The sequence below is a fragment of the Halichoeres trimaculatus genome, unplaced genomic scaffold (assembly GCF_033239565.1).
Source record: "Halichoeres trimaculatus isolate MK-OKI-2021-1 unplaced genomic scaffold, fHalTri1.1 fHalTri1_scaffold_8, whole genome shotgun sequence".
NCBI lineage: Eukaryota > Metazoa > Chordata > Actinopteri > Labriformes > Labridae > Halichoeres > Halichoeres trimaculatus.
In genome coordinates, this window is record NW_027437186.1 from 31,598,938 (window position 1) to 31,621,556 (window position 22,619).

Sequence of the window (22,619 nt, forward strand, 5' to 3'; positions counted from 1 at the left end):
TTGATTAGTATTAATTATTTACATTGACATGTATTTTTTTCTAAAAGAGAGACCATTTCATTTTCATTGTATTTTTTTTCTCTTTCTTGTTTGTTAAATTCATTATATTTTTTGTTTAATTTATTTTATTTAAAAGATTCTGACCTTTTAATTACAGTTAAATACTGTATAAATTAAAGTTTCTTGCTTTTGATATGGTGTACTCACTTTATTATCCCATTTATCATCATTACATCAATGAAAAAATGGAAAAAAAAATCAAAATAATATCGACAATTATATGGTTTATCTGCAATAATATTTTGGAAAATTATCGTCTAGCAAAATGTTATTGTGACAGGCCTAAAATGAGCTCTTTTGAAGGATTATCAAAAGTTTCAGACTCTATTCACAGCTCAGATTTGTTGTTAAAATGTTGCAGACACTACGTGCTCAGATGGAAGCAGAATCTCACAACCTGGCTGCTGTTCATTTAACACCCTGTTCAGCTGACATTGTAATCACAATAACTTTTCCTCTGAAGATAAAAGTCACAAAAATACCCTTGACTGTCCTCTACTGTCACCACTGTGTCAGCCTGCTTACGTAACCGCTACACACTCTCCCACAGAGTAAACACAAAGCCCGTGGTGGATGGACAGAGAGAGCGCTCAGGTTTCTGTTGACACAAACAGCAAAACCAGGCTTCACCAGAGCGTCACCTCATTTTCCCACCATCAAAGAGCAACAGTGGGATTTGTAGTAGCGTAGCAGACACACGGTACAAAAGTGTGTGGTCAACAAATGCAAAACCAAACTATGCAGGCAAGGAACAAAAAGTTTATCACTGTGGAAATCTACACAGCAAGCAAGTTGTGTCATGGGAGAGGAATGAGGAAGTGATATGGGATTTGTGCAGGCAACATTTGAAATCCAAAATCATGTAAAAATGTTCCCTGGTACTTTCTTGTCTGTTTTCTGTTTTGAATGCAGCCTTAGTTGTGTGTTATACATTATTCATTTTTACAAGCACAAAAAAAAGATTTGGGAATAATAAGGCAGCAGAGAATTCAAGCCCTAATGTTGCATTAATAAGTGTCTGCTGAACAATGAGCTGTTTAGACGTACCAGTAAATCAGGCATAAATTAGTTAAAGCATGCTATGGTTCAATAAAGAGCGAGCAGCCCTTATCAGGGAGCTGCCACAGCACAGGCACACACACACAATGTGCTCTCCACAACATGCTTTTAAAGCGTCCCTACAGCTCATTGTGTGCAGGAAACAGTGACCCCCTATTTACCATCCCAGCCAGCAATTACGATACTACATTCTCACTACCCCCGAGCCCCTGGCCTGTGCCAGCAGGGTCATGGGCTATGGTTGTAATTCATAAGACAATACATTACATCAGACATGGCTGTGGAGAGGCCATTTTGTGTTTATCTGGCAAACACCAGAAGCTTTATCACGTTTAAACAGAACAAAACACACACAAATATATTCTCTAGTGACAGAATTGGAATAATTAAAAGGTCTAACGTGCCCTTTCGGGAACAGATCCTGCATTGAAACATGTAATGGCGACTATTTACATTTGTTCCCACAAGGTGATAACAGCTGACTACGTGTCAGCGGCAGGCTGAGGTCATGCACCAGACAGGAGTCATCTAAATACGAATGTTTCCACGGCTTAGATGATTAATTCACTTACTAAGCTGTGTTCGTGGGTAGGTCAGAGAGGATACGGATTACAATAGTAGGAAATTAACTTAATACGACAGAGGATTACCCTGGATCTTTCATTAGTTGTTAACAAACTCTAACCATGTTATACAGCTTGTCTTTACACATATGTTCATGTAAGACGCCAAAAGGGTCCAGAATTTACCAAAGAAGCCTAGCTAAAGTATTTAACACTGGTGGAGGCTTTTTGATAATGACAATCCTCTCATTTCCACCGTAAATTTAATAGTTTGGTCACTGGAGGTAAAAAAAAATATATTAAAATGAGTAGTTTATTCAAGATTAAGCAGATCTATGGAAAAAAGAACAGATGATGATCAATTTCCTGACATTTTCATGCACATTTATATTTGCTGCACCTTTTTGCCATGCCATTCTCTTATTAAAAACTGTAGATTCAAATGTTTGCTTATTGCAAATCCAGCCAACACTTTGACCTCTTGCATCCCTTATTACTACAAAGCTGCATCAGAGGAAGAAAACGTTTTAATTCTTGGGAGGGTTTTCTAGGAGCACACACACACAGCCCTCCATCTGCTGCCCTCACACACATCGAAGAAATGCTGAGAAACAGGGGCTTGCACTGCAGTGAGAGAAACAGACCTCTGATGACGATGATGATGTTTATGATGATGGCTGAAGACATGGCAGGAGTCCAGAGCCAAGCTTTGCGTAGTAGCGTAAGCAAGATTTGGCAGGTGCATTGTGCCAATTGTGTGATCTTAGGAGCCTGGATGTCCATACCCAAACTAAACTGAATAGACTAGAGGAATTAAAAGGTGAATAGAATATCTCGACAGGTAAATGTCAGCTGTCCCATCACTGGATCCATGTACCTGACAAGGCATTCTGACGCAGGGAGACTTTGAACTGTTTCAGATGACGGTGAATCCGCGGGATAACACCCCACTAAACAAATGTATGATGTAACTTATAACGCCGTACACCGATAACACACACACTAACAGCCGTCACAGATAATAAACTTCACAACAGAAGCTTTTGTTGCCATGGAACTGGCCCAAAGGAGCACCCGCATTCACTTGCCACGTCAATTTAAATGTCCAGCAGGTAATACACAACGTTACCAAAACAGTGCGGTACAGAAATGTTGAAAACACAAATACACAGCAATAGACACATATAAACTTGTAGCTGAGTAAAGAAAATGTGAACTCACCGGCATCATTTTAGCTTCGTACCGCATTTAGCTAACCAACACAGCATGAATTCCCGCTGGCAGTTTCGACGAAAGCTGTGAGACTGGCGATCACTTTAATCCCAGAGCCTTAAACCCGCGATGGGCAAGGCTACTTTCTCCTGCCTGGGGGTCCCGTTCTGGATTAAAAACACAAAACATCGTTATTTTACACAACCCAAAAGGACCACAAAGAAAATATACTTAGGTTAATTATATGCCGTGTAATAGACCTGTTGCAACAAATAATGAGGCCTTCACGACAAAAGTTTCCGTTGTAGTTTTGTGAGCACCGTTTAGGAACTTTCAAACGGCTCAATAAGAGTGCCAGGCACCGCGAAAAATACCTCACATATTGTGTGTAAGCTGACAAAGACCTAAGAACACGCCAAAGCGAGAAATATATTCGACTTTCTACGTTTTCCTTACCTTTTTAACGCGTAGGTAACAAACCCGAAACCCCGTTGACTGACAGCGTTGCTCGATAGCTCGCAGCCTATCCCAGAGTGACGTATCGGGAGGAAACTCATTCCAGTTTGGAATTCAGGCCCCGCCCCGTCTGAGACAGAAAACACCCCCAACGGCGAGACTCGTGACCATGTAAACCGTGGAAAACAGTATCCCTCTTGAACTAACTTATTGGGATTAAAATCCAAACCAGTGTCGACAAAAAAAATTACACCTGGACGACATTTCTCACTCGGATAAGATGAAAACAGCCACCGAAACTTATATGATCCGTCTGAGTGGATAAGGGAAGAAAGACGTCTCACTCTGGTCAGATTTCACAGGTTCAAAGTATAGTTTCATTTTCAGATTCCTTTATTGTCACCACCAGTGCTTGACATTAATTTTTTTGCTTTCCAGCCACTGTGGCTAGTGGTATCCCTGAGTTTATTCTAGCCACTCAGTATTTTCACTGGCCACAATTTGTCGTTGGATAATTAAGTTCAATATGATTCAAGCTGATGATGACATGCTAAAGTTTACTTAAAAAAGATTTACAACCTCTTTAAACGTAAATGACCCCTATGCACACTCAAAACAAGACTACATCAATGTTAAAATCCACAGGTCCTCAATCAGGTATTCAGCTCTGATAAACTTGTGTGTAACATTGTGCTCCTTTCATATGAAAATATGCAGTCTATTAAGACATAGTAATTAAAATAGTAGTTTGTTATTGCTTATAATAAAATGGTAAAGGGGATTAATTGAACTGATAAAAACTCAGCAAGAGACACTGTCTGATTAAATATTTATTAACGATTGTAATCAGAAACTCATTTCTTTTTTCATGAGAATGACAATGAAGGAGAGGTAAATTAAATATCCTCAGAGCTTTCATCATCAGAGTAATCTTTTTGCTTGTCTCTCTACTCCATGTTTGAGATAAAATTCAACCCACCAAAGTGGCCAGTGGGAGTGGCAGTGTTACCAGCCACTTCCGAAATCCTCCAGCATTTGGCTGGTGTTAATGTCAAGCCCTGGTGTCCACAGAAAAAAAAAACAGATCATCCTGTCCTTTGCATAATATAGCTATACAAAAATGACACAGAAAATAAAATAACAATAACGAATAAAAAAACTATACAACTACAAGGTCAGCAGACAGAGTACTGTTCTAGTACTCTACTCTCTAGTGCATAGGACTACAGTATAGAGGGAAAACAAAGAGATGTAAACCTGTGATATATATGCTTCGAGCAGTGAAAGGTGCAAACAGCAGTATAAGGTGCAGTGAGATGAAAACCTTTAAGTTAAAGCTATAGCGTGTAAAGTCAAGTGTTTCCCCATGAAAATGTTTCAATGTTTTTACACTGCAGATCAATCCGCGTCCCATAACACGTTTTTACTGCTAGAAGTAGTAATTCCATATTAAATATTTAACCAGCTCTACAAGTAAATTTAATGCATTCAAAACCAAGTTAACATAGAAACTACAACTGGCATCCAAAAATATATTTAAATGAATTTAAATTGAAGGAATCGACCCCTTCAACATAACTTCTAAATATTTGTTGTTACTTTGTCATCATAACTTTACTTTTAGTTCTTGGAATTAATTTCAAAGTAAGCACTCTTTCACTTAATAGACGATCTTTCAACTTTGCCATTTCACTCCAACTCCCAGAGTTCCCCTTCGACGGCGAGCCGAAAGCTCAAACACACAGGCACCACATTTTGTGCACGTTGGTACCTCCCTTAGCATTCGCAGGGCACTTGTAGTGCAGGTGTTTTGCATAAGGGAGCTTCTTTCGCTTCTGGTGTCAGACGCTACCTGAAGTCATGGCTGACCCGGTGGCTGCCATGTGTGAGCAGCTTATCAAAGCTGTGATGGCGATGATGGATGCAGAAACGAGCCAAGAGTACCGACTGGAGGCCCTAAAGGTAGCGGCGTTATGGGTTACTAGCTAGCTGGCAGCTAGCTAAGCATGGCACTTATTAGAGCTGTTATGAAAGTAGAAAATAGTTTTCGAGTAGCTGAATAAAGTTGCTGTTTTTATAAAACGAAAGGCTAGCAGTGACGACAATTTGTTTACGTTAGACTGGATTAACACATTAACACACATTGACAGTGATGCTTGTGGAGTTGCCGGCTGGTATGTTATGGTTATCACATCAACAATGTCCCTCCCGTTCATTCATTCATGGGAGGGCTAACATCTGGCCTAATAGTTAAAGTCTTACCGAAAACTATAAAAGGTAGGCCTCAAAAGAATACAATTAACTTGTTTTCATTTACAACTTAACACCTAGGGTGAGTGGCTACTCTGTGTCTTGGCTTTAGCAACCTGACTCCAAGACATTAGATATAAATGGATATAATTGTTGAAAGTGATTTTCTTGGCTTATTTTTTCCTCCTTTTTTTAAATGAGCTTATGCTGTTCTCTGTTTTTCTTCACAGTTTTGCGAAGACTTTAAAGAGACAAGCTCCCTCTGTGTCCCATGTGGCTTACAGTTAGCTGGCAAAGCCCAGCCAGCTGTAGTGAGACACTTTGGCTTGCAAATCCTGGAGCACGTCATCAAGTCAGTGTAACACACTAATCATGACTTAATTGACTTTCACAATAAGCTGCATGATTAAAAGACAGCTTGTCTTTGATTCAGGTTCAGATGGAACAACATGCCACAGCAAGAGAAAGTTCAGCTGAAGGAGTGTGCCATGCAGCTGTTGGCAAATGTAAGCATCAAAATGATAGATTTTCTACACCTTAAACATCTTTTTATTGCTGGAATGGAACTTACAGCTTCTGTCATTAATGAATGTCGATTTTATTTGGTATCAGGGTACTCATTCTATCCTGGAAGAGGTGAGCCACATCAAAGACGTCCTGTCACGAATCACAGTGGAAATGATAAAGAGAGAATGGCCTCAGCACTGGCCAGATATGCTGAAAGAGATGGAGGCTCTCACAAGCCAAGGGGTGAGTAACTTATGTAATACAGGGAAAAGTCGTAACATTTTCCACCCACCACGGAATTTGGATACTATTACGTAATGCCTCACATGCAAATCGGTACCAGTTAAAGTCATTTTGGTGTGATGTCGTCATGTCACGGTTGCGACTGGTTGAACAGATGGTCATCTGTCATGGACTGTGAACCTGAACAACATTTCTTCTTAGCTAAGAAGCTGCTCATGCTAAAACCCGTCGACACTGAGTTAATGAAAGTCTTATCTGTCAGAATAACTCACTTGTTCCATTCATAGGAGGCACAGACAGAGCTGGTGATGTTGATCCTGTTGAGACTAGCAGAGGACGTCATCACCTTTCAGACGCTGCCCACGCAGCGACGTAGAGACATCCAACAGACACTCACACAAAACATGGAAAGCATCTTTGGATTCATGATGGCTATTCTGCAAGCTAATGTCAAAGAATACCGCAAATTGGTCAGTGGTTTCCCAACTTTGTTCTGCAGAGATAAAAGTACTTTTTCTGAAATATCATAAAACTGTGTATCTTACTTATACAATTATAGTTTAAGACAAATTCATAGGAGAAAAATAACTAAAAAAGGTTTGATTTGTGTCTTTTTTTGATGCAGAAAGAGTTACCAGGACATGAACTACAGGTGAGGAAGCAATCTGTCAACCAACCTTTTATAACTTTACTTCTCTGATCATTTTTGTTTTACTCTTTTCACCCTTTTTGTCAATTTTTCCTCCTCCCCCAGGCCAGAGCTCACTGTCGAGTCGCTGTGGCCACCTTGAATACACTTGCAGGCTACATAGACTGGGTGTCTCTGGTGCATATTACGAATGGAAACTGTCATCTGCTGGAGATGTTGTGTTTGCTGCTGAGCGAACCTGAGCTGCAGCTGGAGGCGGCAGAGTGTTTGCTCATCGCTATCAGCAGGAAGGCAAGTTGTATGCTTCAAGGCTGTGTACTACTTTATTTAAACCAGATTAAAAAGGATTGTATAAGACACTTTGCCTTAGAAAACTTAAAGAAGTTGTGTTGATTTGGTGCAATAGTGCTGGTATGTTAGTATTCATTACAGTTATCTCAGCTCTTAACTCCTGAACTGTTAAAGTGAAAAAACCTGCTAATCTGGAGCATTTTAATTTCATAAATTCATGTTTGAGATTGTGTATAAATGGTATGACCAAGCACCTGAGGGAAAAGAGAACAACTTAAAAACTGGTAACTGTAGGTTTAATAAACAATAAAGTTGTTAGTTACAAGGAAGAAGTAAAACCATTTCAGTAACAAGTGCGAGGCAAATATAACAGAAAGAACATGTGAATGTTCTGAAGCGCTTCAACTTAGATTCAAACACTATCTCTCTAATCAGTGAAACAAATAAATAGAAATAAACTCCATAACTTCACTAACACAGCAAATCATACAAACTTGCAGTTTCTAAAAGACATTTAAAGTTCAGTGTGAGTGTGCACTGTAACTGATCTAATCCCTGGCCCAGCTTTGACTCTCACAACACTTTAAACAACTAGAGCAATGGGTCAGTGTAACCAGATCTGCTTGAGCAATTAACAAACACTTATCAGTAGCAAGCTACATGAACATGAAGCAGCAAGCTGAGTCAGCAGGTCCTCTGATTTGGACAGTGCCTCTTAGCTGCTGACGAGAAGTTCAAAGAAAGTCGGTGCATAGTAGAGTTTCTGATCTTTTGGTTGACTTGGCTTTTTGATATATGGACTCTGATTTGTCCCGAAAAAGTCTGATGGCAGTTTAGTAGGGGTGTCCTGATACAACCTTCTCAGTTCTGATACAGATTTTATTGTTTCACAGGCATGGTTCAATAGTTTTTAGTAAAATAAGATTGGAACATTGCGCTGTCCGTTATAAAAAATAAAAAATAAAAATCGTATCAACAGGTCAGGCTTTTTAAAGATTGTTGATCAGCCGCAAAATTGTTATCGATGCACCACTAGTCATATCAATCTTTCCCAGTTCTGTGTCACCACAGGAAACTTGTGCTTGACAAGTTTTGCACTCAGCTGCAACGTCTTTTTAGGACTGTGATGTAAAATACTGCCACATACTGACATCACTCCTACTCCTTGGTACTTTGTTATCACTTAAGCACACACTGTTGTTGTGATCACATGGGCTGTGCATGCTGAACCCAGGCACTGCTGGGTAGAAGATTTTAGATGTAGGATATGATCCCATACTTGTGTTTTTTTTTTTTTTTTTTTTTTGCTGATATTGTACCGATATTGGATCAGGACACCCCTACAATTTAGACTCATAACACTATGAATTAATTATGAGTCTGGCTCTGAAACTAAGGCGATCATCTTGTCCAACTCTGTATAAACCTAGACAGGTCTCATAATTAGAGATTTAGAAGTAGAAAACGATAAACCCTTACTGTCTGCAGACTTAGCCTTAGCATTGTTAACACATTTTATGTCCATTTCACAGTTTTGCGTGCTGTGATTAGTTTCTGAGTCACTTGTCTTCAGTAAATGTCAGTGTTCTTACTGGTTGACGACTAATCATAACATCAACCACTTTAGCAAATCCACATTAGATTTAGTTAGTGTGTGCTTGATGCTGATACAGGTGACGATTATGAGACATTAATCACTCAGACTCTGTGTGGGGCCATTTCAGCCCTCTGTGTGTATCTGGTTAGACTTCTTTATCTATTATTACAGGGCTGTGTATGAGGTGAGTCATGCTGCAGTATGCTCAGTGGAGTAAGTGGATATTTGCACGGAGACACTGTAGTAAGCCATTTTAAATCAATTGTGCTGTTACTACAGGGGAAGCTGGAGGACAGAAAGCCATTCATGCTGCTGTTTGATGATGTGGCCATCCACTACATCCTTTCTGCTGCACAGTGAGTACAAATGTGTACCATCACTTCTCACAGGATTCAACCTACTGCTACTGTCACTGAAAGGTTTCTCCTCTGTATGATTGCAGGTCAGCAGATGGACTGGCCATATGTAAAAATTCCCCTGATTCGCAGTGAGTAATTTGATGCTTCTTGCAGCAAAATAGTCATAATACAAAAACCTGAAGTTTAATCTCACTTGTTTGTATATATATGCTTTAATTTCTGTTATAGAACAGTGGAGGTTGTGGAGCGGAGCTACGTCTTTCTAAAGAGGCTGTGTCAGGTCCTGTGTGCTCTCGGAGGCCAGCTCTGCTCATTAGTTGTGAGTTTGTCCTAAAGTTTCTGAGTTGACACAGCCATGTCTCTTATAAAAAGAAACTTTTATTTATTTATTTGCATATTCATTCATTGATAAGAGGATTAATTGTTTTTTATCCCCACAGGGTTCAGATGTAGAGGTGGAGGCTCCTGCAAATCTCAGCAAGTACACAGAGGCCCTATTAGCTTTCACTACACATTCCAGTCAGGTGAGATGAAAACAAACATTTTGCTGCATATTCTGCTTTTGAAGACTTTAAACATTAATATATGAGCAGTTGGACTCATTTTAACCTGCTTCCTGTGCAGTTTTTAAAGTCATCCACTCTACCAACTTGGGGAGCTTTGTTCAGACACGAGACTCTGTCTAAGGATGCGGTTGTCGTGGAGATGGCGATCAAATACCTCAGAGCGTCAATGATCAACCTGGTCAAGGTAAGACGCTGATGTCAGTGCAGCCATTTCCAGGGGATCTGAACTTTCTGTTTCTAATGGCTTCTTTTTTTTTTTACCAGACTGGTTTTCCATCAAGAGATGATAGCCCAAGCTGCGTGTATTCCCGTGTGGACTTTGACAGCGATGAAGATTTCAATGCGTTCTTTAATTGTAAGTTTTATGGTATTGTTCTTACATCACCTTTCATTAATTTCTTAATGTTTAGTGATGTTTAATGTCCTTTTCAAAAGCTTTTCGAGCCCAGCAGGGAGAGGTAGTGAGGAGTGCATGTCGCATTGTTCCCCTGGAGGCTTTTCATATAGCAGCAGAGTGGTTACAGTATCAAATCACCAGCCCTATTGACACTGGGGATACCACATGTAAGTGTCTGTCCTTATTGTTGGCATATTATCACAATGACATATTGATAACTCTTCAGAGATGATCTTTTTCTTTTATTTAATTCTCTGTGCATGAAAAGTGAACATGGAAAATGTGTGGCAATGATAACAAATTCATATTTGGAAAAAAGTCCCATTTGGTTAGATTTATGTGTAAAAATAAGTGCTGCAGCCTGATTTCATTAGGACGACTTTAAACTCATAAGATTTGGATTTTCAATGTCATCCTTCTGCATCTCATTAGCTAAGACAGCTGAAGGCCTGTGCTCCCTCCTGTCTCCATCTGTGGTCCAGTGGGACGCAATGACTGTCTTTATGGAGTGTATGGTGGCACAGATTTTTAAAAGTCTGGAAGAGGAGGTAATTGAATTTAAAAGGAGTGTTTATGTAAAAATGTTGTTTGTTCTCATGTGAAGTTTTGACCTCTTCTGCTTCTTGCTGTGTAGAAGTTGCCTGTGGATCAGGGCATGGAGCTGCTGCAGGCTGTGCTAAACTATGACACCAAAGACCCGCTCATCTTGTCGTGTGCGCTGTCCAACGTCTCTGCTCTGTTCCCATTTGTAACACGGAGACCGCACTTTGTGCAGCAGGTCCTCTTCAAGGTCAGCCGAGCCCTTCTTTGTTATATTATGCTTGTATATTATATTAAGATAATATTCAGATGTGATGACTTCAATGAAAATTTAAATGAGAACAGTGTCCGAGAAATTTCTAGAGTACTCCTCTTGTTGACAGATGATGTTCTTTTAAGTCTAAACTGTGGAAAGTAGAGATAGACCAATATGTTTTGTTCAGAGCCCATATCGATACTGATCATCAGTAGGCAAGGTAGCCGATAACTAATATTTGGGGCCTACATTCATCTGCAGTAAAAGTGAAAGTATTGGCGTCAAAATTTAGGATAATACAAATTCCAAAACTTAACTTTGTTTCCACCAAGCAGTCTGGTTTAGGTCAGTACAGTTTGGTACGGGTTGGCTTAGTTGAGTTTGTGTTTCCACAGCCAACCATGCCCCCTCATGGTAGGCAGTGTGTAAGCCTCATCAGTTAAACAAAAGTGTGACGCCATAGCAGCGTCACACAGTGTACCCCGCTAATAAATCCAACGAAGAAGAAAAACGTGACACAGTAAACAAAGAGCAACAATGGAAGACATCCAGCATTTCGTCTTCTTTGTGATTGGCATGTAGCTCTTTGATACAAAGTGCAATCAAGCTTTGTTTTAAAGAAGACTGTGTGCCACCAGGAGAAATGCAGCCACTGCACGATAAGTGACGATTCTTTCGACCAGTCAATGCTTTGCAGTGTTGTAGCTCCACCTTCCAAGTTCGGTGGGGTCCCAGGGACCCTGGGACGGCTCGTCTTGGTTATTTGGGGGTCTGCCCTGAGATTAGTCAGTGGAAACGCTGTAAAATGCGTGCCGTACCGAGATGAACCAAACTGAACCGCTTGGTGGAAACCAGGGTATATATGCTCCAAGGATCAGCAGCTGTCTTATTACGTTAAATGAAAACTTCAAAAAAACAGCTCCCTAAAGTTTTCTACAGTAAGTCAAGTTTTCCAAAAAATAGCTTTGAATGTCACAAATCAGTTTGTGCGATGGATGGGACAATGTTAGAGAGAGTAGGTACTGCAGACAGAGAGGTTCGGCTGTATTGGAGCCAAAGTAACACAGTCTTACATTTAAATTGTTAAAAAAAAAAAGGGCTGATGCGTGTGTTAAAAATATTGTTACAGCAATGTATCATGATACTTTGACTTCCAAGACAATATTGATATTTCAACTCTCAATATCAATACTTTAGTAAAAATAAAAATTCATTTTTCAGCTGAGTTGGAAGTAAAATAAGACTTCTGTACTTACTCTGCAGTAGATGGCGCTAAAGACCTACTACACTGTATGTTTCCAATAGATTGTATGATAAATTCATCTCAAAGTATATTTAAAATATTTTACCTCTAAACTTGATAATGTGGGGTTTTGTTGCACTGAGCAATGTTTTCCTTGTTCCTTTAAATTGTGCGTAATATTTTGATTTCTGTAAACATCATCTCAATTTTTTCTAAGTTAATTGTGCAGAATATCACAATATTGTGATTATGTGATACATTGTGATACTGTTGTGTCTTGCTAATACCCACCTCTAGATGCCAATACGCCTCAAAATGTTCAATATTGGCGCCAATAATCAGCCTATTACTTGTGAAAAGTTTCAGAAAAGTTCAACCTATTGCATAATCAGTATACTTTTACATTATTGTGTCTGTATTTATGTTAGAAACGAATATGTGCTTTTCGTTTACATTAACATTACAGTGGTCTTTTCTTTTCCCTCCAGCTGTTTAAAGCTGTTACATTTGAGATCAGTCAGGATAATAAGGTGAGTTGTCTTAACAGGACCAAAAAATGTGCACGCTCACTTTTCTGGTTTAAGTCCCACATATTAAACACATTTTCTCCTATTGATGTCTTCAGGTTCCTCGAACACGAGCTGTGAAGAACGTGAGAAGGCACGCCTGCTCCTCCATCATCAAAAGTTGCCGGGATTGTCCACACGTAATCCTGGTAAATATCCATAGAGACAAGTTAAACTGGCTGGACACAGATTATGCACAGGGTGTGTACCAGCTGTTAAACAGGAATTAGTAAATCTTGTTTGTTTTGTCTCCTCCAGCCTTGTTTTGAGATGTTTTACAACCAAGTGAAGAAGATGTTCTCCAGCGAAGCAGGGCTGACTCACCTGGAGAAATGTTCACTGATGGAAGCTCTGGTGCTCCTCAGTAACCAATTCAAAGACTTTGCTAAACAGAAGGCCTTTCTGGATGAGCTGATGGCTTCAGTGGTTGCAGAGTGGACCTCAGAGGAGATGAGACAGTGGGTGTCTGGTTCGTTTTATTCTCCTTATGTTGTAGGTTGTGAGAGTAATGTCAGATGATGGATTGTTATCTCATCTTTGTGTCGCAGTGTGCTGTGGGACCCTGCTGTCTTCCTGTCCTTTGTCGGGGCTGATCAGGTGGTCACTGATCAAAGTCAAGATTCCAACACAGCGGGTCTAAACAGAGGAAGGGTAAGTGTGTTCATGCAAACATGTGAGTTTTCACAAAAGCTGGAAAAAATGAAAACAAGTCAAGTGCCTCAGCAGTGGCACAACTCAATGAATCTCTTTGGATCTTCTTCTAGATAAGCTTCTGTATTTATTCCATGATGGGGGTCGTGAAGAAGGCACGCTGGCCTGCAGACCTGGAGGAAGCCAAGGCTGGTGGCTTTGTGGTGGGCTACACCCCGACTGGAGCTCCCATTTACAGAAATCCCTGCACTGCCCAGTTTCTGGCGCTACTGCCCAACCTACTGGCTCTGATCAGGTACGCCCTCTCTGCCTGAGAAAAATCTGATGAACACAGTTTCTTCATTTCACATATTGGTGTGTTGTGTTTATCAAGAAGAAAATGGCGGTCCACTCTCAAACCACACTTTCAAACATGCTTGTATAATCCCAGGTCAGGAGCTCGGCCAGGGGCAGTGAAATATTCCTTAAAACACCACACACTTAAAGACATTTTGGACAAAGAATGGGTTACGACAAGACTCAAATTACACCTTGCCCACCCTGGAGGGCAAGGAGACAGCAAATCTGGCCCTAAATAAGCCTCAGGATTGTCCACTGTGGCTGGCCATTGTTGATTTTTATATCAGTAAAAATTTACTTCAAGGTTTTATGTTCTCAGTTTATGGTCTCAGTCATACATTTCAAGTTTTCATCAATGAAGAATGATGATGATGTTGTAGATTCTGGCCTAGTGAGAAATAAATGGACTCTAAAGCAGTGCATCCTTTAGGAGTGCGGATGCTGAAACCAGAGCATCGGAGCAGCAAGTTTCCGCTGAGGTTCCCGCCTCTGTCACTCCCTGCTTAAAGTCCCAACATGCCGCTCCGCCCATTTCTGCTCAGCGCTCAACTGAGATTGTGTCCCCGTGCCACACTCGCTCTGCGCTCACTCCAAAAATATGTGCATACTTATTTTATTTATCTTTAAATAGGCAGGAGGTAATAAAATATTTCTACTTGGATACTGTATTCAAATAGATTGTGGCCCAGATTTGGCATGCATTCGATTCTTGTTGTGAGCGGAAAAGAGTGAAGATTGATCTGGACAGTGCCCTGCTCATCATCCCCATTAATAAAAAAAATCCTGCTTTGCGCTCCTTTCAAAGTTTGGCTGGTCCCCACTCACTCCCGCTACACTTACATACTCTAGCTGAAACAAAACACCTTTTACAAACCTGTTTTTTTTCTATTTAGTTATCAGAAAGAAAAAAAGAAAACAAAAACAGGCTGAACTCAGAGTTTTTAAGATGATGGCCTTACAAGGGATGGAAGAAAAAAAATGAAAATCGATATATCTAGATTTTTTGTTGGACAATATCAAAATCAGAATTCTTTGTCAAAAAAACGTATTTTTCAAATTCAAATCCTTCATTTCAGTCTTTGTTTATAAAGTGGATTGGAAAAAAGTTACCACTCTTCTCCAGCAGAGGGTGAAATGTTTCTTTCTGACTCGTGATGTGCATTTAATGGGAAAATATTGCTCCTGATTTGAAGCCTTTGCACACCAAAGGGGACACAAACAGCACAAAATTGCGAAAAATTTAGATGTGTCATATTCATTCTCCGCTGGTATTCTCCTCCAAATGAGGTCTTTTTGAATCGTTGTCTTTGTAGTTTTTATGTCTTTTGTCTTAGGCTTGTCTTAAAGAACCATGTGCTGGGACACTAACGCAATCAGTATTGAATGTTTTTGTCAACAACGATTGTTCTGATTGGCGAGAAAAATCGAACTTGGTCCAAAAAAAATAGCCACAATTTCCCTCAGCGAAACAACGCTGCTGGTGTGAAAGCTTGCATCAAAAACAGTAGGTTAAAAAAAAATAAAATGCGAAACATTTGCACGAAAAATACGCTTCTGGTGTGCAAAGAGCTTTAGTCTGTAGACAGTATTACCATCATTTGACTTATTCACATGGTCTGGTGTTAAAAAAGCAAACTAAAAATTCCCCAAATCATAAAGATCAAAGAATCGCAATCTAAATCAAATCAGCACCACAGAAACGGTAAAAGAATTGAATTGCGAGAATAGTATATTGTCCCAGCCCTATGTCTAACTGAAAGTAGCACAGGTCTTGGTCTTAAAGTGTTGCTAGAACATCTTTACATTGCCTCATAAACATCTTTTTGTATTCCTGCTGATCTGTGACCTCTCTCCTTTTTTCCTCCTCCCTTCAGGACTCACAACAGTCTCTTCCTGCCAGAGAACATGGCTCGCCTCAGTGAGACCTACTCCAGGGCTCATGAGGTGATGGACGCAGAGAAAGCTGTGGTTCTTGGTAAGAGGAGCTTTACATCTGCAGTCAGACATCCTCTGAAAGTACTGGAGGTAACACCTCTTGATTTAAATTTCTCCAGGTCTGTCTCAGCATCCTCTGGATATTTATGATTCTCCAGTGTACAGAACAGACTTGGAGCGCATGCAGGGATTTTTCTGCACGCTGTACGACAACTGGTAAGACGGATGTTGATGCAGTTTTCCCGCAACCTTCTGTTCAGGGCTTATCCCTCACACTGTTTTATACTGTATGACTGAGCCTTCTCTTCTGCTCCTCTTTAGCTTCCACATCCTGGGGAACGCAGGTCTGTCCCTGCAGCAGGACTTCTACACCATCGAGAGGTTGGCTGAAGAGATAGCTGGCTCTGTTTTTGTGTCTCTTGATCATGTGCCTGATCACAGACTTCGGCCCATGATTCATATCCTTTGTTTGCCTTCATCCAGAAGTTTTGATTGTCTTTTAAAATAAAACTAGATGCACAAGTGCTCTCCATAAACCTACATTTTCTTTAACCTGTGGTACGTGTCTTTGTGAAGCAGCTGGTGCTCTCATGTCCCCAGGAGTACGACGACAGTATACTCCGCCCCCTTCTGGGGCCTCTGTTCACCTACATGCTGCAGGTTGGGATCTACACAGCCCTCATTCTGTCGCTCTTGTTAAGGATCTCACCTCAACTTGCTCTTTACCCCCTCAGTCAGGTTTTTTTTTTTGTTACTGTAACAAGCTTTCTCTTTGTTTGCCAACACAGCGACTCAACAGCAAATGGCAGGTCATCAACCAGAGGACCTCAATCAAGTAAGTGGGAAGAAAATGCTTGTAGCTCTTCTGTTGCTTTGTGTGTATATGATTGGATTGGTGCTTGAAACTTACCACACTGCATCTGCGGAGTCTGTTGTGAACACTCAAATGAAACAAGAATGTCTCTGTAGCGACTTTCCAGAAACAAACAAAAAAAATCACTGAGGCTGAAGTTGGGCCTGGTAAAATGTCCGACTTACTGATGCCAAAAAGATTAGAAGCTAAACGTTTGACCTTTTATTGCAGAAGACAATCAAATTATAACAAACTGATAGTAACGTGAAAAAAAGGATTTAACAGCGATTTAAAGTAAACAATGGTCAAAAAAATATACTGCAACCCACCTCATATCTTCGCCCCCTACCAAGAATTAACCACACAGTAATTAACATGCCCCCCTCACAAACCAACAAATTATCACAAAACAACCTAACTCTCAAAAAAAAAAAACACACACATAAACAAACTACAAATGTATTCATGGCTCCTACAGTCTCTTTAAATTTCCAATTCATGCTGAGGTGTTTTTGTAAAAATGAAGCACAGCGGCCCTGAACATAAAACATCTATTAAAGATTTTTTTTTTAGATATAACTTTCTTTAATGGATGTGTATTCATCAGTGACAGTGCAAAAGTGGACTAAAACAGAACATCCAGTTAACTTTTTTCCCATATTTTAACCTCTCCCCTACTTACTTCCTATTCAAAACAGAACACATACAAATACATAGAAAAAATGAGCAACCACAAAACAAAACATACATATAGGTAAAAAGTATACAGACTAAACACATTTGTGAGTTTGATCAGTTCAGAAGTTGACACACTGCACTTTACTTTACACTTCTTGCACTCTATTGTTGTTCTCCACTACTCAGGGTTCTTTTTAAAAAAAAAATAATAATAATAATTTTGTCTCAGTATTTCATTGGCACTTGAATATTTTAGTATCTTATTTTTATAGTTTTTTATTTTTTAATCCATTATTTTTACTTTTTATCTTCTTGAAGTTAGGATTTTAGCATTTTTAACAGTAGACTTTGAGTTTGATGCACAATATGGTCTGTCTGTTAGTGCTGTCTGTTCTTATTGTTGACTGCTCTATGCACCTTAATTGCCCCTTGGGGATAGGGATGGGTACCAAATTAGGTACTTTTATAGGTACCGACCAAATTCTATTAAAAGTACCGAGTACTGATTCATGAAAAATTAGGAGGTACCATAATTAGGTACCTAAATGCATCGTTGTGACTGAGGGAGTGGAAGAGTGGTTGATTTTCCATGCTGGACATGAACACAGTGTTATAAGATATATTGAAGAATAAATATGCCAAACTGAAAGAAAATTACATTTTACTATTTTTCAACAAATTGATATTTTTTACCACATAGACACAAAAAAGTACAGAAAATTAGTACCGTTGAGTACCGTTGCAAGGTACCGGGCATCTGTACCGTATCGTTTCAAATGTGAAAGGTACCCATCCCTACTTGGGGATAAATAAAGTTTTTTCATGTCAATTCTGTTGACACCTTGGTTTTAATTCTTAGTGGCGAAGACGAGGAGGAAGTGGTGTGTCAGGACAGCCAGGTGACGCAAGAGATGCTGGAGGAGCAGATTGTGCGCAAGCTCACCAGGGAAGTCCTGGATCTCCTCTGTAAGTTTCTAAAGCTGCTTCAATTTCAGCTTGGGTTTATTAGTTGTTCACTTCAAGGGAAACCAAAGTGAATTAGTATCTGACAGCATATATTTTAGGTAAAGGCTCTGGAAAATCCACAATTTATGTAGAGGTAATAAACATTTTAAAGTGCATTATCAGAGTGCTGAATTTCAGCCATAACTCCCAGACAAAACTGAGACTCAGCAAATCAATAAGACTTTTTCTTTCTTCTCCAGAGATATTTGATGTAGTATATGGAGAGGGTACAAAGAGGAAGGTGTGTGGGATTTTCTAGGATACAAACTGACGCCAAACTGGAGACCTGAGTCATTCTGGACCTGTAACACTTCTCTTGTCTTCACTTTTAGCTGTGGCCTGTATTTCCAAGAAAGTGGCTGAACCAGCAGCGAATAAGGAGGACGTGGATGGTAAATTTTAACTTTAAACAAAGCACTGAATACAGCACTGCATTTGACTCATTCTCATAGTTTTTGCTTGAAATGTGTTCTCAGAGGATGACATGATGATGGACTCAGTGCAGACGCCATCTCCTGCTCACGCCACAGAGGAGTTGACCGAGCTGGGGAAATGTCTGATGAAACATGAGGTTAGCCCAAAAACACATCACAGAGCATTAGAAAGGAAAACACTGGTTTCCAAATTGAGCTCAGTGTTTCTCTTTCTCTTCACTCAGAACATCTATATGTCTCTCCTGACCCTCTCCTTCACCTCACTGTCGTGGAAAGACACAACAAACTGTCATCGCACTGCTTCTTCGATTTGCTGGACCCTCCTGCAACAGGTAGAGAACACAGTGGGATGACGAGTCACTATGGCAATTTATACATATTTGGCTAAGTTATTAAAGCTATAGATTAAGGTTTAGCCATTGATAGTCTTCTGCATTTTACTTTCTAAAAGAGAAAACCCTGCATACGTCAGTTTTATCAGTGCAGCTTTATTGGATCCTTTCTACATGGCTGCAGTTTGAAAGGCAGCCACAAAATATATTGGATTCTGTTTTCTTTTTCATCCATATCTTCTCTGTCCCTTCAGGTTGTAGGGGGTAGTCTTCTTCCTGAGGCAGTCACGTGGTTCTACACCAGTGTTCTTCGGGGTCTTCAGGTCCACGGGCAGCACGAGGTCTGCAACTTTGCCCTCTGTCAGCTGGCTATGGTCATCTACGACAACCTGGTGAGGTTACAAACATTATTCTCTGCCTGTTGTGTCCATACTCTCTTTATTTTTCCTTTAAATATCTGAAAAAAATCATGTCTAACTACTCTTATCAATTATTTTCACTCTAGCCCATCAGAGTATTTATTCTTTATCTTCATATTCTTCAAATTTCATGTTTTATACAACTTGAAGTCCAAATTGAGATCATATTTATTATGATATCAAATATGAACAAGAAGAATATCAAGTCCTTACATTTAAGTTAGCTAAAAACAGTAAATATTCACAGAATTAGCATGAGAAATAATTCACAACAAATAAATATCAAATAACATGCAGGTGCCACATGACTTGCTTCATTTACAGACAAATTCAAGGGATGGTGAGGACTTTCTAAGTGATCTTGAAAAAGTCTCCCTTAAGTTACATGCCTGATCGCAATCCACAATTTAAGAATTAGATTATCCGCACTTATAAAGGTTATTTCTAACTGCTACTTCTTAGCTTCCCGATCAGGTTGAGCAGGACCGGTGACTCTTTGCCAAAAGTTGTCGCTACAGACCAATTAAAACAGATCCTCCCCACAGTCTCTTTAAAGGTAGGGTCTACAGGTTACTTGTTAGTAAACACAAATTCAAACTGGGCTCCTCCTCCTTGGATCAGTGCCAGCGGCAGCGCACACCCACAGCCTCCAACCGTGGCATTGCGTTTCTACCTAGGAGAGACTTGAGCCGTACACCTGACTCGATATGTTAGCACAAGCTAATCATGGGTTATTTGACTCATACCTGCTCAGCAGAAAGACACTTGTGTTGCTCTTCGTCCCGTGCTGCTCTCCAAGTGCCCGAAAGCAAGTGAAAGATGAGCCAGGCTTCACCCTCGTTTCAGACAAAAGCTTTGTCTGTTTGGTGTTACGTTTCACTTTGGTTGTGTTTTTCTTTCTTCGTGCTACGTTCAATGATGTAGCTGCTCAGGATAGCTTGTCCACTTGCTTATTATCATGTAAAGTCACTGGGTATGCTGTGATTGGCTGAGGTAACCAAGCTTACTCTTTGTCGTGAAACATCCTAAAACAGTCAAACATCAACATACAGACAGTGGAGAGGGTTGAGGCAGACACTGACACTGATATTGAGACATGGAAAGTGGCCCAGAAGTGACAATTGAGCAGGATTGTTGGTTTATGTTGTGATGTATTCTGGCATGATTTCCCGTTTCTGTTATTTAGAGAGAAAGCAGCTTTTTATGCTCTTTGCTCATGCACGTCTCTGATTGTCTGTTCATGTCTCAGCGGCCTCGCTACACAGAGCTGAGGTCTGTGATGATGCAGATCCCAAACATCAATGTGGAGGCTCTGGACCAGTACGATCACAGGCTCATGGACCCCAACGCCCAGAAGGTCGGACACAAGAAGAGGAAAGACCAGTTCAAGAAGCTCATCGCAGGAACTGTTGGGGTAATGTTGCATTTAGCCACTAGAGGGCAGCACTGTTCTGTTAAAACTCACTGTAGGCAGCTCATCAGAAGTGACCAGAGAGACACTGGCCCAATAATGCAAGTCATTACTCAGCACTGTGATTCTGGCTGTGCTGTAAATCTTCTGATCCCTGCAGAAAAACAAATGTGCAGCGGCTCTGCTGGGCTGTACAATCAGATGAAACTCATTCTGGTAGGTCCTGGACGGATTTCTTTAACCTCTTTTCTCTCAACAGAAAGCTCTGTGCCAGCAGTTCAGGAAGGAGGTTCATATCCGTAACCTTCCATCACTCTTTAAAAAGCCAAAGCCGGATAAGGACGTGACGGAAAGTGAAGCATTGGGCCTTGAAGCTCTCTTTTCCCCCCGAGAATAACACCCTGTAGGATTGCCCGCAGTGGATCTTACGGACTTCTCACTGACTGAAGACAGACCTGAGAGGGATGTGTACAACAGGGTTTCCCACAATTACCTTTCTTCAGCAGGGGGAAAGCGGTGCTACCTAGCATAACTGTCAACACTCGTGGTTTTCAATGAGTCTCTTTCCCTCAGTACCTCTCAGTACCTCTCATACTTAAAAGTATTATCTCTCTTTAAGTTAGATTCTTGCCGACTTCTTCTCGGTTACGCTATACATACCAGTACGCAAAAGTATTTCAATAAGGAAACATTTCCTGTTAGGAATTATGCCAGGTTGTGTTGGGAGACTAACTTACATTAGCAGGCTGCCGTATCTCTGCAGCACTGACTTTATAGTATCACCAAAAATGAACCTCGACTAGAAGATTTCAGCAAAATTTAGGAATGAAAGGCTCAAAATGAGACACAGGCTAATGTTCGATGAGACAAGGCAGAAGGATGAGTGAATAATGAGCAGTTGAAAAATACTGATGGTATATTTTTGAATACCTTTCTTTCTAATACATTTTCTTTAGTAGAGCTCAAGAATTGGACAAACCTCGGTTTGTTTTTTTGTTTTTTTTTGACAAATCTTTATGTTTGTACAGGATCAGCTAAGACGTACATAAGGCGTATTTCTTCATCTACAGAGGTCGCCATGCAAAATGAAGTTTTTCAGGTTTGTTGCTGTTACATAGAAATAGGCATCTGCTGACATTCAAATAAGAAAATCCAGAAGGGTAATTGCTGCAGAAATTGTTTGTGCGTTTTGGAGATCATCTGTGCTCCAGTTGTTAATGACAGATACGTTATGTGACTACAGCTTCTCTGCAAATCTGATATTTCCTGATTCAAAAACCAAAAAAAAAACATTGAGGAATCCTGTTGCACTTTTTTTTATTTACACAATTTTGGATGTGACTGAACGAGAGTGGATGCCTTGTCTCTGATTCAGAATGAAGTATTTAAGGCACCTCAGAATAGCAGCTCTTTAGGGAAAGAGCAGCGGAACTGTTTGTAATGGTTATTGTAGATTGAAATATGATCAACAATTGTTTACTTTGAAGATGAAAGACACAATAGTTGTTTGCATTTTGCCAGTTCTGCATATCAGCACAGTTAATATACACCAAGCTCTTTTTTGATGTTAGAGCACATATCATACTACAACTAAGAAAGCCTCACTTTACAAAACACTCACTGTACACTCTTTGATAATCATGACCTTGTAAATGTCTCTGAAACAAAAAAACAAAACAAAACGTACATCATAAGTTTGACACAGATTATCTAAGGATAATCTCAACAACTAATTTGTAGCGTAATCC

General features: G+C 40.1%; 2 protein-coding genes across 3 annotated transcripts in view; one reads left to right on the plus strand and one right to left on the minus strand.

The window, feature by feature from the left end:
- tp53bp2a (tumor protein p53 binding protein, 2a) overlaps positions 1-3,420 on the minus strand; it is a 34,672-nt gene extending 31,252 nt beyond the window's left edge. For both annotated transcript variants that reach the window (XM_074676204.1, XM_074676203.1), the window contains exons 1-2: positions 3,351-3,420; positions 2,904-3,061 (exon numbers count right to left, since the gene is read on the minus strand). In XM_074676204.1, the coding sequence (XP_074532305.1) occupies positions 2,904-2,930 (27 nt within the window). In that variant the 5' untranslated portion in view covers positions 2,931-3,061; positions 3,351-3,420. The remainder of the gene's footprint in view (positions 1-2,903; positions 3,062-3,350) is intronic.
- A 1,662-nt stretch (positions 3,421-5,082) lies between these two features.
- xpo5 (exportin 5) lies at positions 5,083-21,278 on the plus strand. The gene is given in 34 exon segments (XM_074675197.1): positions 5,083-5,312; positions 5,831-5,952; positions 6,034-6,106; positions 6,213-6,350; positions 6,638-6,820; positions 6,976-7,002; positions 7,105-7,290; positions 9,167-9,243; positions 9,330-9,374; positions 9,475-9,565; positions 9,687-9,770; positions 9,871-9,996; positions 10,077-10,167; positions 10,248-10,376; positions 10,642-10,757; positions 10,844-10,999; positions 12,737-12,778; positions 12,874-12,963; positions 13,073-13,272; positions 13,363-13,465; positions 13,579-13,760; positions 15,679-15,779; positions 15,859-15,955; positions 16,061-16,196; positions 16,301-16,399; positions 16,528-16,574; positions 18,130-18,236; positions 18,608-18,667; positions 18,752-18,846; positions 18,934-19,041; positions 19,296-19,433; positions 20,710-20,874; positions 21,131-21,256; positions 21,258-21,278. Coding segments are annotated over 34 exon segments (3,663 nt in total). The 5' UTR covers positions 5,083-5,210.
- Positions 21,279-22,619: the final 1,341 nt, after the last annotated feature.